This window comes from Xiphophorus couchianus, chromosome 7 (genome assembly GCF_001444195.1).
Source record: "Xiphophorus couchianus chromosome 7, X_couchianus-1.0, whole genome shotgun sequence".
NCBI classification, from domain to species: domain Eukaryota; kingdom Metazoa; phylum Chordata; class Actinopteri; order Cyprinodontiformes; family Poeciliidae; genus Xiphophorus; species Xiphophorus couchianus.
This window is the reverse complement of record NC_040234.1, coordinates 26,769,167-26,784,026: the sequence shown is the minus strand read 5'-3', so window position 1 is coordinate 26,784,026 and position 14,860 is coordinate 26,769,167. Positions and strand designations below refer to the sequence as shown.

Here is a 14,860-nt window from a genome sequence, read left to right as displayed (position 1 = left end):
GGAGAAATGACTCGTGGTCTTTTACCGAAGACAAAAGAGAAATCATACAAGCGCTAAAAGCTGAAGCCACTTTGTTTTTCTTTACATTTCACTAAGAAGGAAGTTGTGCTCAATGTCTTCTTCTGAGGTTTTTCAGTTGATTCCTTCGGTGGGTCTTGGTGAAGCGCCCCCACAGGTGAGGGAGGGAACAGGTTTTTCAATGAGTTTGGTTTGTTTAACAAAGTGTGAAAGAGTACCACACTGGCTGAAAATGGAACAAATGTTTTAACTTTGGTCCCCAATTGGTCTACCACACTATCAGGTGTGAAAATCACCTCAGATTTACTTCTTGGCCCATTACTGCCATCTCTATTTTGCTTTCTGGCTCATTTCTTGAGATGTCACTTGAATATTTGTTTATTTTTATCTTATGCCTTTCATTTTTTGCGTTGTGCCACCCTGAACTGCAGCTACGTTGCAGAGAACAACGTAGCTATAGAACGTACCGTAAATAAACGGTATTTACCGTTTATACAAGAATTCTATGGTTAGCAGTCAGCTAGCTGCTCTAAGCTACAGGCTACACTCTAGTGGAAAGCATTGAGGACAGCCAACCAGAAAGTTCAAACTGAGTTCAGCTGCTGGAGTGCTCAGAAAAAAATAAAACATCCCTGCTGCTGATCAGACTCTACAGGCCTCAGTTAGCATGCTAAATGCCAAAGTTCACCACAGTGCAGTTAGAATAACGCTGAACTGATTTGGCTTACTTGGAAGGGTTGCCAGAAAAAATGTCTCTGTTTCTTTTTCTTTCAAAATAATATCAAAGCTCTCTCTTGGTTGCAAAGTTGACCAAATAACTAAAAGTAAAAGAATATGTGCAGCAAAAACAACAGACAGACGGACAGACAGCATGTCAGTAACATCCCTTCATGGCAGATTGGTGGAACTGATGATTATGGCCTGGTTTGTAGCCACATGACTTCGCTAACAAGCAGTAATGGAGATGACAGTGAACTCTTGACACCAGTGTGTTAATGCATTAATGCTGTGATGGCCGAGTCACTATCTGAAAATTGTAGAAAATTAAAGATCGAACCCATTTTTTCCCCATATAAAAGCGTGAAAGATGATTAAGGTCACCAGAAATATATATATATATATATTTTTTTATTATTGCAGCTAAGGTTGTTTCTACAGCGAAGGGTGTGTGTTTTTCATACACCGTTTCTGTGGTCACCCTATCTTTTGTTAAAGACAGTGTAATAGGTCATGTACTGAGAAGTCTTATTTTCTTAACATCCATGTCCTCATATGTAAGTCAACAGTATATTTCTGATCTAATGCTACAAACAGAGATGCCTCCAGAAACATGACAGGGATGAACTGGGCCAACCCTGAGCAGAACGTTCCTCAGCCCTACACGGTTTAGATAGCAACAACACTCTTCAGTGTGATCAGTGTTACTGAGGGAAGCAGACTTAAACTCAGAGCTTTTCAGCACCAGGTGAGGATTTGAAAATGAAATCTGAAAACGAGTTCAGAGATGTCAGGATGTAAATCGCCTCAAATCTGGAACAAACTTCCAGAAAACTGAAAGACTGTCGCAACACTGAGTTTCTTTAAATCAATGTTAAAGTCCAACCTGTTTAGAGTTGCCTTTTATTAATAATAACTAGAACATTGATCAACATATTTGTTGATTTTTAATGATGACATTTGATAAAATGTAATGTTTATTTGCTTGCTTTAGAGTTGGTCACAGTGCGATGTTTTGATCATATAAAGCACTTTGAACTGCGTTGGTGCTGAAATGTGCTTCACAAATAAACTCAGTTGCAGGAGGAGAGAGAAAGCATCTCAGCAGATAACAGAAAGGCCAAACAAATTACAGGATAGCTGCTCTCAAACTCTTATGAAACATGCTGGATTTAGAAATGTCTGCTACCTTATGGAAGGAGAGTAAGAGTCTATTCTCTGGTAATGCTAGCTCTTATATAAGTTGCTAAAGGCAGCTTAAAATGTCAGTTCTTTAAACATTGTGTCTCTGCTTTAAAATGAAAAAATGACCATTAGTTTAAAAAGATAGCACATTCATTTAAATGAATTATATATCAATATAACTCTGAGCTTTCAACAGTTGCAGCTGATCGTTTTAGTCAACAAAAATGTTTTAATCGTCTATAACTTTTTTGTTGCTGTTGAGATTGAGATTATTTATTTCTAACATATTCACATTCACAATGCAAATGCAATATGTAGTTTAAAAACTATTTATTTGGCAGAAGAATAAACTTATTTCGCCCTGCTCCTTTCTGTATGCGTCTTACGTTTCACACTTTACACAAATAAAATAAACAATAAAATTGTTAAGCTTAATACCATGCAAATAAAAAGCTGATGATTATAGGCCATTTTTCAGTCAGGGATCAATTACTTTCTGACCCACTGAGTGGTACAAAAACATGAGACACTGCATGTTCCTGTATTCATTTCTTCTGTTATAAATGACAAAACTTCACTTAGTAGTTGTGCACTTAAACTCCGAGCCTTCATGTTCCTATCACCAGCTCTGAGAAGGTCATCACACCTCGGTGGGTGACTCTGTCCAACAGAGCCTCAGAGGGGAAATGGAAAGTGGTGAAGAGGGGATTATTACTTTAATACAAAAGAGGAAACCACTCAGAGCTCAGGAGAGCCAGCTGTGGAGTCACTGACTGGCTAAATCCTCCAGCCTGAGCTTCTCAGCGGGAACCTGTTTTGAATTGTGCTCGTTTTTGCTCGTTCTGCTGTTTGGAGGTGACAACATGAGCCGAATGAGGGAGGAAGAGATTAACAATCCTTACCAGACATGCTCTTCAGGGAGCACTGGCTGTTTTTCCTCTTTCTCTTCGGCACATCTGGCCATCTGGTGGAAAACAGCAACATCATAGTGATCAGTAATAATAGCAAAAACAAAGTAACATGGCTTTGGAGACGTCCGATAGGTTAATTGATACATTTGAGTTAATCTGAGGAACACCTGTGGATGTATTTCACGGCCACACCTCGAACACGCTGCTGTCTAGTTGGACGTGACGGGAAAGCCAAAAGAAATCAGCCAGGATATCAGGAAGCGAATTGGGAACAATTTCCAGATGCTTGAGGTTGCCTCGTTCATCTGTTCAAAAACATTACACGTCTCTATAGATATGATGGGAATGTCCAACCGTCAGACCGCTCAGGAAGGAGGCGGGTTCTGAGTGCCAGAGTTGAATGGGTTTTGATCCAAAATGTGCAGGTCAATCACTGAACAAAGTGAAGATGCTACTGTAGCTCAGTGAGACAGCGTCATTATCCGGAGTGAAACGTGTGCTGTACTAATGTGGGCTGAACGTCACTCAGTAAGGAGGAGAGGCCTTTTAATGTTTCACACAAAACATAAAATGCCAGATACCGGTTTTTCACTTCTGATACAATACCAATATTGCAGCTTCGCATATCAACTGATACAGATATTGACCCAATTCAATATCAGCACAAATCATACGTAATTTTAATACTTATTTTTTTTAGTGTGGAATGTTATAAAATGCTTGATCAAGTGATATTACTCAAACAGAAAACAAAAGTCAACAGCAATAAGTATGAGAACAATTGACCTATTTATTTTTAACCATTGGGTCTGTGTATGGGATACAAGCACTGCTGGATAGAAACAATGAAACGGACTGATTTCCGATATCCATATTGGATTGGGACAACCTTACTGGAGACATGTTCTGTGTTCTGGTGAAACTAAACTGCAACTGTTTGGCCATAATGAGGAAAAGGTGGGATACTTGTAAGCCTGGGAACTTCATCCCAACTATGAAGCACAGGGGCGGCAGAATCATGTTGTGTTATGTTTTGCTGCAGGAGGATCTGGTGCACTTCAGAAAATAGATGGCACTAAAAGGATATGAGGGAATATTAACGCTAAAGAAAGAAAGTTCAAGCTTGGGTGTAATTGGACAAAGGACAATCACTCAAAGCAAACAGTCAAAGTGGTTCCAAAGTTTTAAAAAAAAAGTAAAAGTTCTGGCGCAACATCACAAAGCCCTGATCTCAGTCTTATAGGGATTTTGTAGGCAGGTCTGAAAAGGCATGTGGTAGCAAGGTGGCCGACAAACCCGACTCAGTTCCACCGGTTCCATCAGGAGGAATGGACCAGAACTCCAGCAAACCTTTGGGAGAATTTTGTGGAAAGAAACCCAAAACATTTGACCTAACATTCATGTAGTTCAAAGGCAATGCTACCAAATACCGAGAGATGTATGTGAACGTCTAATCTTGAAAACTTTAATGAATAAATCTGGCATATCCTGTCTCCTATTATTGTTTCCTTTAGCAAATAGTAATAATTTGGGTAATTCCAGCTGACCTAAAGCAGGAGAGGTTTGGTCAAATTTATCTAAGTATCTTTTTTAATCCATTATATACAAACTTCTGGTTTCAACTGTACATAAAGAACAGTTTCAGGGCTTGAAAGACCAAATGCGAGAGTATGAGGAGAAAAACATCCAAAAAACAAAAAAACTCTCTCCCTCCTGGAGCTACTTTGGTCTAATAATATCACATTCTGTGAGCTGTTCAGATTTACAGGATGCTGCCGCAGGCCCAACCCTAAATTATCAAGCCAACCAATTTTTATCCCCACCCCAATGTCACTTCAATTCAATGATTCGCAGCTGGAAGCTGGAAATTCCTGTCACTGAAAGAGAGATGAGCGGGCAAAAGGGATTCCACAAAAATAACGGCAAAAGTCGGCAGCGCTTCTTAATCCTCAGCATCTAAATCCTTGAAAGCGCACAGAAAAGGACAGACAATCAGGAAAAGGTTTATATGAACGAGGTTTTATTGTTGGTATATTGACTCGATTGGTACTGGTTTGGACAGTGGGGAGGAGGGGGTTAACAACTGGGTCAATTTATCACATGACCCAAAACAATATTGAGTCTAAAAGATTCATTTAGTAACAACAGGAATTAGTAGCAACTGTCCTCCGTCAATAAATTATTACACTCTGCTTAGGCTCTCCATAAACACACCATAAACATTTAATCTTGCAAAGCTTGACAAACAAGCTCATATTTAGGGAAGCCATAGTAAATATTTTTGCAGACGAATAAGATTTAGAAAACAAAACAGTTTTTATATTTACTGTGAAACTTATGGGGCAGGCAAAAGTTAGAACCAGTTAGCTAATAGCAATACTTTTGAATATAAGAAAGACAGATGATCACGAAGCACAAATGTTCTGCTTCCTGGCCCTGAGACGGGTCATTTCATCATAAACGCCACATATTAAAACAGCAACATTTTTCCAGTCCAGCTGTTGCCAACATAACTAGTTCTGGTGAAGGTGTGTAAGCTAAGCTAGCATGATGGGTCCAGGGCTGGGCGACATGGACTTCAGTAGTTTTATCACAGTATTTTGTGGCACTACTGTGAAAACAATAATATTGACAATAAGAACTACTCCTTTAGCTCACTAAACTACACACAGTAACTGCATTTAGTCATATTTTCAAATGTATTGATATTTATTGATGCTTTCATTGGACAGTGGAGGAAACAGTAAACCTAACAATCCCTACAGTGCTGATAGTTTTGTGGGGTTTTAAACGTTATTAATTGGCATTAATAGTTAAAACTATAAATAAAAAATATTATCAAGATACAAAATCTATCACGATAAATAATAAACGATGCACTACGCCTGGTCCTACACCTAAGATAAGGGAAACGTTTTAATTTCCATTTGGCATCAAAAAAGTATTTTTGAATTTGAATTGAATTCATTTAACTCTGATAGTTTTCTAGATTATTCTGTTGGAATCAGGAAAGAATACTAAAACTGATCAAATCTCATCCCATGAGCCGGATGGATCATTTCACCTCTACTATATTTATCTTTTTTGATCTAGTCCTGATACTTTTCCTCTTTATCAGTTGTTTTCCTTGTTTTATAACAAGGAAAACAACACAGCGCTTTCTGCTGTGGCGGTGGTTCCCAGAGGATATCAGAGTGTGTATAATATCCTACATCTCATTCCACTTCATCTCCAGGTATCCTGAGGACAGGCCACTCCATCATTTCAGTGGTTTTTTTGGGGATTACTCAGAACTGAGTAAATCATATCAATGGATGAACACATGCACGGCTAGTCGGCACATGCAGATTTTCCAGGATAAAGATAATTCCTTTAGTAATCTCTTTACTGCCTCCTGTCTTGTTCTGTGATTCTCTATGTTTCCTCTTTCCTGGCGCTTCCAGGGAGAGGTCGGCACCAGCCAATCCACACATGGCCGCCTGCTGGACGTACATCTCCTGTCCCATCTATGCCTCCAAATCTATGCTTCCACACCAAATCTCCCCCTCATTTCATTCTGTTTTCCTATTTTGCAGCTGCCCTTGAACCCCTCGCCCCCCTCTCATCAGCAGCATTAGATAACACCAGCCTCCCTCTCCCATTGGCTCCTCTCACTTGCTGTCAAATCCCATCTCCTTCTCCAACCAGAAAAAAAACTAATTTTTCCTGACATTTTCCTTTTCTTGCTTCTTCACGGTGGAGCGGGTGCATTGTAGGTTTAATTACGACGCAACATGCTCGGTTTGTACCGCGGTGGGAAGACGCCACAATCGCATTTCTGAGGAAAGTGAGCTGAATTACAGACATATGAGGGGAAAAAAAATCTCTCAGTTAAATTCAATCAGGTCATGTTTTTGCAACCGGAGCAGAAGTGACAGCAGCAGAGCTCCAGGAGAGCTGGCTGTCCGGTGTGGAACCGGAGGCGACGCCGTGGTTACGAGCTGGAACCAGACGACCGGCCAGAGGCAGTACGATTCCAGAATCTACAGAACGCGTTTCAAGCATTATTAAAATGCAACTTTAACCAATAGGGGCGCCGCAAGCATGATAACATGTAGTCAATAACAATTTGCTCAATAATGATAACAATGTATTTCAATCTTATGATTATTTCATAGTTAGTGAAGGCGTAGCAATTAAATTAGCATTGAAGGTGCAATATAGTCAGAGTACATACTTATTATTCATATTGAAATGTGGAAACATTTATAAAACTCACCAACAAATGCAATAGAGGCTGAACTTGAAATCAAAGCCTGGAGGCTGAAAGCTGCTCAGAAAGTGTTATGTCCTGGGAATTTTAACAGCAGACTCTTTATTTAGCAAACAGGGTTTAGAGAATCACATGCCTGCTGCCTCCTGCACAATCATCAAAAGCAAAACAACCCACTGTCGGTCTGAAGATTCTGTGTGTTGGTATTGAGCAGCTGTTTAATGTCTCTTCAATTATTAGCTGATCGAAAGTTATTATGTTTGAGAAATTCCTTGACTGACTAACTGGATTTGCAAATGTAACTTGGTGACCACTATGATCAAAACAGAAACTACATGCTGAACCTACTGAAACTACATGAAGGTGCCACCATAAACTTTGTCCTCCGTACCAACCTGTTAATGCAGTACGGCTGCAGGATATGCATGTTGCTCCCTGTGCAGGAATTAAAACTACTCAGCTCTTCTTCTGAATCAGTCAGAGTGTGCCATCCAGGCTCTTTCTCAGAGGAGCAAGCCGTAGGTTTAAAATCCCCAACTGGCCGCGCTCCAGAGTGATCCTCGAACAGTTCTGTGAAGCCGGGCTTAAGTCGCCTCTCTGGGCTGAAACATCTGAGGCGGTGGTTGCTCTCTTTCTCAGACTGGTGGCCGGAGCGATGGAGCTCTCTGTTTATTCCCCTCCCTCGCTCTCAGGCTGCTCTGGTCCAGCCTCCCTCTCTGTGATCCAGTCCGCCCTCCCCTTGCTGTGCACCTGAGTGTGTGCTGAGTGTGTGTCTGTGTGTTGTCGGTCGCAGTAGTTTGCTCTCTGTCATCATAGCACTGTTATACGGTCTATGGTGTGCAAACAGGCTCAGCTTTATGTCTCTAACACAAAGTGGAGCATCGTTGTGAAGGGAAAGCATGTTTACTTTGATATCTTCAAATACAACTAGTGTAACCAATTGTCTTTAAACGTCACGTAATTAGTACACAGAGTTCTCCAGTGTGTTGTTTTATCTCAGTTGTTTGGTGAAAGGCCTTAGAGGAACCATCATACAGACTAAGGAAGAGATCAGGTCAGAGGAAAAGTCCTGCTAAAGTTTAAACCAGGGTTAGGATGGATAGTAGGGGTGTGCCAAAAGAACTGATTCACTACGATTCAGAATCTACTCAAAATGTTCCAAAAATGAATAAAAAAAATAATAAAAAAATCTGCCATCTGTCGGCCTCCATTTTATAACTACGCAAGATGTTCTGAGGTCTAGATGGTTCAGGGACGTGGGCATGAACGGAAAGCACCGGAGGAAGCTACAAAAATGAAAGACGGAGAGATTCAACCGTCATGTTGAAGATTGTGATGGACCGAGTTAAAAACAGGTGGAGTAAAAGAGTTTTTAACCCAAAGATTACAAATGACTAAAAGATAAACTGTGGTCATAAAAGAGGGCAAAGAAACAAAACTGAACTCAGGCAAAAAATGAAAACAAACTGGATGAAAACAAAAATAACTGACCTGACAAAGAAATGACACACAGGGGTTTATATACTGGCTGATCAGACCAATTAAGACACGATAGGGTAACTAAACAGAATATAATTATAAATAACACAAAACAAATAACAGTACAGCTAAGTTTGGCTAAACTAAAGACCCAAAAATGAAAATCAAAAATATTAAACTTTAAATACTAATATTTACTTAAATACAAAACTAATCTAAACAAAAAAACTATAAATTCCCCGTTCCAGCAGGAACTAGTGGTTCAGTCCAATCAGCATTTAAGCCTGCTGAGCCCTGGCCCCTTCTTTTGTCTCGCGGTAAGGTAACAAAGAGTTAATCTTAAGCAAATAAAATTAACTTTAAGTTGATATAAATACATGTTAACTAAATGTGTACACTAATAACTAGAACAAATGTATCCAAATCAACTAATAAATGTTTTTATTGAAACTAAAGTGTTGTTGTGTTTGTATGAAAAAATAAATTGTGCATAATAAGAGTTACCAACATAGGAGTGTTGCCATTTATTTGGCCATCACAAAGACGAACATTTGGATTTATTTTCCTTCTTATCAAAAGGCTGGGAGGACAGAGCCTGACATGATCTCCACTGACTGCAAGGTTCAGGAAATGAAGACTGAGCACTTCGCGATCACCGCAAATACGTGGAGTCAGGCTACAGCTGAGCAAACGCCGTTTCCTCCGGTATGGAAATCTGTACGCTCTGTTGTGGGATTGATCAGAAGTTTGTGGTCATGTTTTATGCAGAAATGTTGATATTTCGCTGCAGCAGGTCCATTTCCACTATCTGGTTATTGTATCAGCAGGTGATGTGAATATGAAATGCTTATTTTACGATTCTTCACTCAATAACTACAAAGACAGAGGACAGGGGATGACCTGTACTTGTGTAGCGCCTTCTCAAGTACCCAAAGCGCTTCGCACTACTTTCAGTCATTCACCCATTCATGCTGATGGTGGCAAGGCAGATGAAGTGTTTAGCCCAAGGACACAACAGAGGCGGATGTGACCAGGGATCGAACCGTCAACCCACCGATTGTGGGATGAACTCCTACCACTGGAGTACAATCTAGTACAATATAGCAGCTTCAGGGCTCCAGTGTCTTGAAAGCAAAAATGTGACCTGATTTCTCAACAGTAAAACCCAAAGAGACTCATTAGAAAGACTTGAGTGTTTCTAACTTGGGATTATAAATTTGCTGCTCTTAAGTTACCTGGAAAAATATTACTTAGCTGCTCAAAGGCAGATTGTCAATTTTTTTACAAGAGAAGGAAAATGTCCCTTCCTGGATTTATGTGGGATTCACAGACATTAAAGACAGTTCACCCATAGAGTTTGTTTACTTATCGCTATCAAAACGGATAGGCCTGTTTCATTTAATTTCATTAAAATATGGCACAGAGCTCATGAAGCTCAATTTCAATATTAAAACATGTAATATTGTCCCATTAAATCTGATGTTTTTCTAAATGAGGGTTGAACTCTAGATCTTCTGCAGCTTGTTTGTTTTGCCCTAATTAAGACACTAAAAATGTTGACAAATTAGCAACGGTATCCAATTTGAAATGTTAGTATCGTGACAACCCTAGTACAGAGGGAGCTGAACCAGCCATTAAGAAGCTCTTCATAGATATCCAAACCTTGTTATGTTCACTTCCTGTCACTTTGTTCATCAAGTTCTTTGTCGTTCTTCTCTTATATTTAGCTCTCTTTTCATCTTGCCCCCTAGGAAAATAAAACTGAAAACAGAATATTCCCTCTTTCCCCCCCAAAACTTGCTTAAGCTTTAATGTGAACTCTGTTACATAACAGCCGGGTGATGCAGTCTTCGCAGTACGGCTGACTGAAGTCCTCCGAGGACACAGAGATAGAGCTACATGCCCTAATAATTAAATTAGACTGCTCTTTCATCTTTCTTGGCTGCAAGTGTAAAAAAACTTATTTTGATGGCCAGAACTGCAGCTGGATCCACATTTGCGCAGCTTAATGATCGGTAGCCGGGGTTATCTGAGGCACAGTGGCAAAGCAACGAGGTAAAGCATGTAGGAACAGCGTTCGGAAGCACCTTTACCATAAGGGTGAACATTTTTCTGACATTCGGTTCTCACATGCAATTGTTTATGTGCACGTTCTTCTGCTCTGCTGCTTTTTAAAATGGCATGAGACCTTTTTCCCTTTGAAGGCGTTAACCAGCAACTTTTGTCTGCAATAAGTCACACGTTGGGTTTGAACTCTTCAATCTGAGGACACACTTTAGAAATGACAAGCCAAAATGTATGAAATATGCTCTTTATTACAGAATTAGGGAGTATATTGAAATCGGCTCTGTCTGCGGTTGAGGGGAAATAAGGACAGGCGCGCCGGGAACGCAAGTACTTGTGCAACTAGACTGCAGAATGCAACATCCTTGATGTGTGGTTCGACAGGCGAGCGGAAAGCATCACGTTTTCTTCGCCGTTTGAGGTACACGTGTCGCCGGATCTGACACAAACACGCTCCATCTCGGCGTCAATCGTCGGCCGGCGTCCCCTGTAGTTTGCATTTGTCTTTGTTGCCGTTCGCCATCATCCGCCGTCTCGCCCTTCTTCCACCTCTCGCCTCTGCTGATGCCGTTTTGATTTCACTGACAATGTCACCCTTTTGTCTCGCCACTCCCGCTACCCCTAACCGACCGTTTTAGCAACACCTCAAGGTGAATTCCAGAGCCGCAGCGACGAATCAGACGCCGAGCTGCCCAAAGACCTAAAAGCAGCCCTGGAAAGGTCGTCCGAGGCAAACAGCGGGAGTTTTATGTGCAGTCGTACTGTTGTCTGAGCAATCACTTAGTGTCATGCCTGAAATTACATGGCTGCTGAGAGGCGCACTCGGTGGCTGGTCGTATGAGTCATGTCGAGCGCTAATCCCCGCTGTCATGTGTGTTCATGTGTAAAGTTGAAAAGCCTCCGCGGCTGTGACAAGCCTGTGAATGTCATTGTTTAAGCTGCATAAATTAATTTTACGTGGGGAGCGGCGAGGAGGGGGGGAGACGGCATAACTAAGTGGGAATAGGCAGAAAATTAGTTTCCCACTGACCGTACAAAAACACATGTACCACAAATTGTGTCGGTCATTATGAAGTATGTCACACTCAGTGTTCTACATTACAGAAGGGGTTTTGAAAATAAAAAGGCTTCTCGCTGATTTCATCCAACACAGCTTTGGTTGTGTTTGTAAAGGAACTCATGAAATTGCAAGATGTGCATCATTCCCTGACCTCTGATCTGAGAATAAAGAGGTTTAAATGAGCTCATGCTAACAACTGTTCGTGGAGGCACAGTGAGGCGAAGGCTTTCTGAATTTGCTGTGCAAATTTACCTGTAAAGTAAACAACCCCACAACTACTATTTAAAAAAGGCAGAATGCAAAAACCATGAATTTTGGAAGTTAGACTAAGCATAAGTAGTTACTAAGTGAAGTACAACTAATGTCTGTAAGTCACCCATAGACCAATCATTCCCTTCCATCGCAATATCCCTGGATTCTCATTTCCCTTCAGTGCTCTGTCCGAGATTTCTCCTATTGAGCTTGATTTTTCTGGGAGAATTTCAGCCAGGCCAATCATTGAACAGAAGGAGGAGGTGAGAACGATGATGTCAATTTTCTGCGCTGAATTGTAGGAACGGAGGAAGTGAATGAAGCCGTTCAGCCCATGTTGCTTCCAAATATTGAGCAATTAAAGTTGGAGCAAGAGGAATGTTTAAGAAAATGTATTGCTGGCAAAGATCCTGAATCCTGTCCTACTCCCCATAGGGGAGTTTGATGAAGCTTACAATTTCCAGTAGGTTCCATCAAACTGGTGTGTTATATACGCCACGGCCAAACATTATTGATTAGATGGAAAAAGATCCAATCGCTTCAAACATCAACATGCCTCCAGGACGCAACAGTTTCTCAGCAGGGTGAGGATCCAGCCTGTGTGTACGAAGCAAAGCGTAGAGCAGGCGAGGTCGCTTATGGTCACTGAGGCTTGTGAGGGCAGACAACAGCAAAACAACATGGCTGACGCAAAACACTGAGCTTTACGATGATTTGGTAGGTTTAACAAACACCATACTGGATGAGCAGCTTGGAAAAAAACTTCCTGTAAAAGTTTTCTTTTTCATCCAGTCGGATGAACTGCATACTCAAGTATGCAGTTCTGACAAGGGCCGTTACAATAAAAAAAAATTAACTAGATAAAAAAAAAAACTCAATGCTTAATATTTTTGATGCTGCAGCAACCTGTTTAGAGGACATGACGACATCTATTGTCATAGATTGTTGTGTTGTAGGAAAAGAATGTATGTGAACAAGAACATCTCTGATTCTTTTAAAATATATATATTATTAAACTCCTTTATTTATACTGTAAGCAGCAGCAGCCCTTTATTAAATGTTCAATAATGTTCTCTTTTGTTCAGTCTATTGTTTTACTTCGCTTTTTCTTTAAAAAGTTTATGGACGGGGTGCTGTGGTGGCGCAGGGACAAAGCATGACCCACGTATTGAGGCCTTAGTCCTCGTGGCAGTGGTCGCAGGTTCGATTCCCAGCCTGACGACATTTGTCGCCTGTCTTTCCCCTCTCTCACTTCCTGTTGATCTGCTTTCAAATAAAGGCCACTAGAGCCAACAAAACCTTTTAAACAAAAGTTATGGACGACTTGCTGACCATTAAATATGTCGCTGAAGAAAGAATCTGTTTTTTCTCCTTAATAGTTAGGGTGTTTAATTGATGCCAATTGGAAACCAATTTTAACACGTAAGGTGTAATTATATTGAAAAATTATTTTAATGATGCTTTTAAACTGTCGGCACACTTTTTTCAGTGATGATGTGAAATTACAGTTTTTGTCCATCAAATTTGCTCTCAAAGCTTTCTCTTAATTATTTCAAATGTTTTACTGATTCATTTCTATCAAATCAAAGTCACATATCCATTATCAAACCTCAATAGCCGTGTTTCCATTCACCATAAAATTCTGCAAATTGGAATGAATAAATTTGCTTAATGGAAACACGTCAATTTTGATAAAACTCATGCTTTTCTTGGTTTTTCTTTTGTTTTTTTAAACTTTTCACCTGTTTTGAAGTAGATGAATTTTGCAAAACACTTTCTTCGCATCACATGAGTCATGTGATCAACAGCTGGATATTGCTACTGGTGGAAATACCAAAGAAAGCGGCAAGAAGTGGCAGGATGATGATTGTTTGTTTTTTTCCAGACAATGTGCAGCTGGCTCCATGAGAGCCCTCACAGCATCATAGCTCCTAAAACGTTGTCTGTCATTTCAAAGTGTTGAATTCATAACTCTTCTGTAAAGTCAATGATGAAAAATGTCCCTAAACACTGCTTATGTATTTGCTCCCGAGTAGGCAGGGCTTATCTCTCGAACGCCTGAATAAGATGCCAATGTCTCCTCTGATTGGCTGATAGAAGATGAGTGCTAGAACTGAATGAATTATAAATAAATCTCTTGTAACTGTTTACATCTGTTGCTGCCATGATTTTTAATGACTTATCACGTGAACAAGCTTATTCAGGTGTAATTTTAACTTTTATTTCTTCAAAGGAAATCGCAAATTTGTGTGGTTTTTTTTTTGGCATTAGCACTTGTAGTGTAAACGCAGCTAATGAAGACGATTTAGTTCCTGTGAATCATCTCTGAAACAAAACAGTTGTCTTAGGTCTGACTCAGCCTCCCTGAGCTGACAGCTGTCTGAGTTCAGATCCGATGACGGCTCGTTTTTACTGCGTCCACTCAGGAATTGAACTGCACCAAATTTTCTCCTCTTCCTCTAGGCAGGGAAAGTTCAACCATAATCCGCCACCACCTGATGGGTTTTACTCATGTTAAAAGGAGCGAGCTGCTGGCAGGCACTGGTGGGACAGATCTCTCTACGTTAGCCCCTTGGGTCCTGCCAAGTTCCAACCGTGTGCCAGGGACCTTTAGGCTGGTGGCTCATGTTGCAGCTGTGGCGTTCAAAGACAAGACGAGCAGCGTATCAAGGAACATAAAGCCTGATTTGCATGGCTGCCTTTAACAGCCGATTGGGTGCAAACAGTCCACGGGATCTCAAGTAATGACCTACTGTCACACTTCATTAATGACAGAAATGGCAATAAATTTCTGAGAAGAAACCATCCCTGCAGCTCTCATAACGTATTGCTACACAGCTGTCACAAGGCCAGGGATTTATACGGTGTGTGTGTGTGTGTGGGGTGTGTGTGTGTGTGTGTGTGTGTGTGTGGGCGGGGGGT

At 40.7% G+C, this 14,860-nt stretch overlaps 1 protein-coding gene across 5 annotated transcripts in view; it reads right to left on the bottom strand.

Annotated features, from left to right (window-relative positions):
* LOC114148298 (thyroid hormone receptor alpha) overlaps positions 1–14,860 on the bottom strand; it is a 71,854-nt gene that overhangs the window by 14,485 nt on the left and 42,509 nt on the right. For 3 of the 5 annotated variants that reach the window (XM_028023471.1, XM_028023472.1, XM_028023475.1), the window contains one exon: positions 2,823–2,884. In XM_028023471.1, coding sequence (XP_027879272.1) covers positions 2,823–2,884 — 62 coding nt within the window. Of the gene's footprint in view, positions 1–2,822; positions 2,885–7,478; positions 7,770–14,860 lie in introns of those variants that run through there. The other 2 variants (XM_028023474.1, XM_028023473.1) reach the window with 2 other exon arrangements.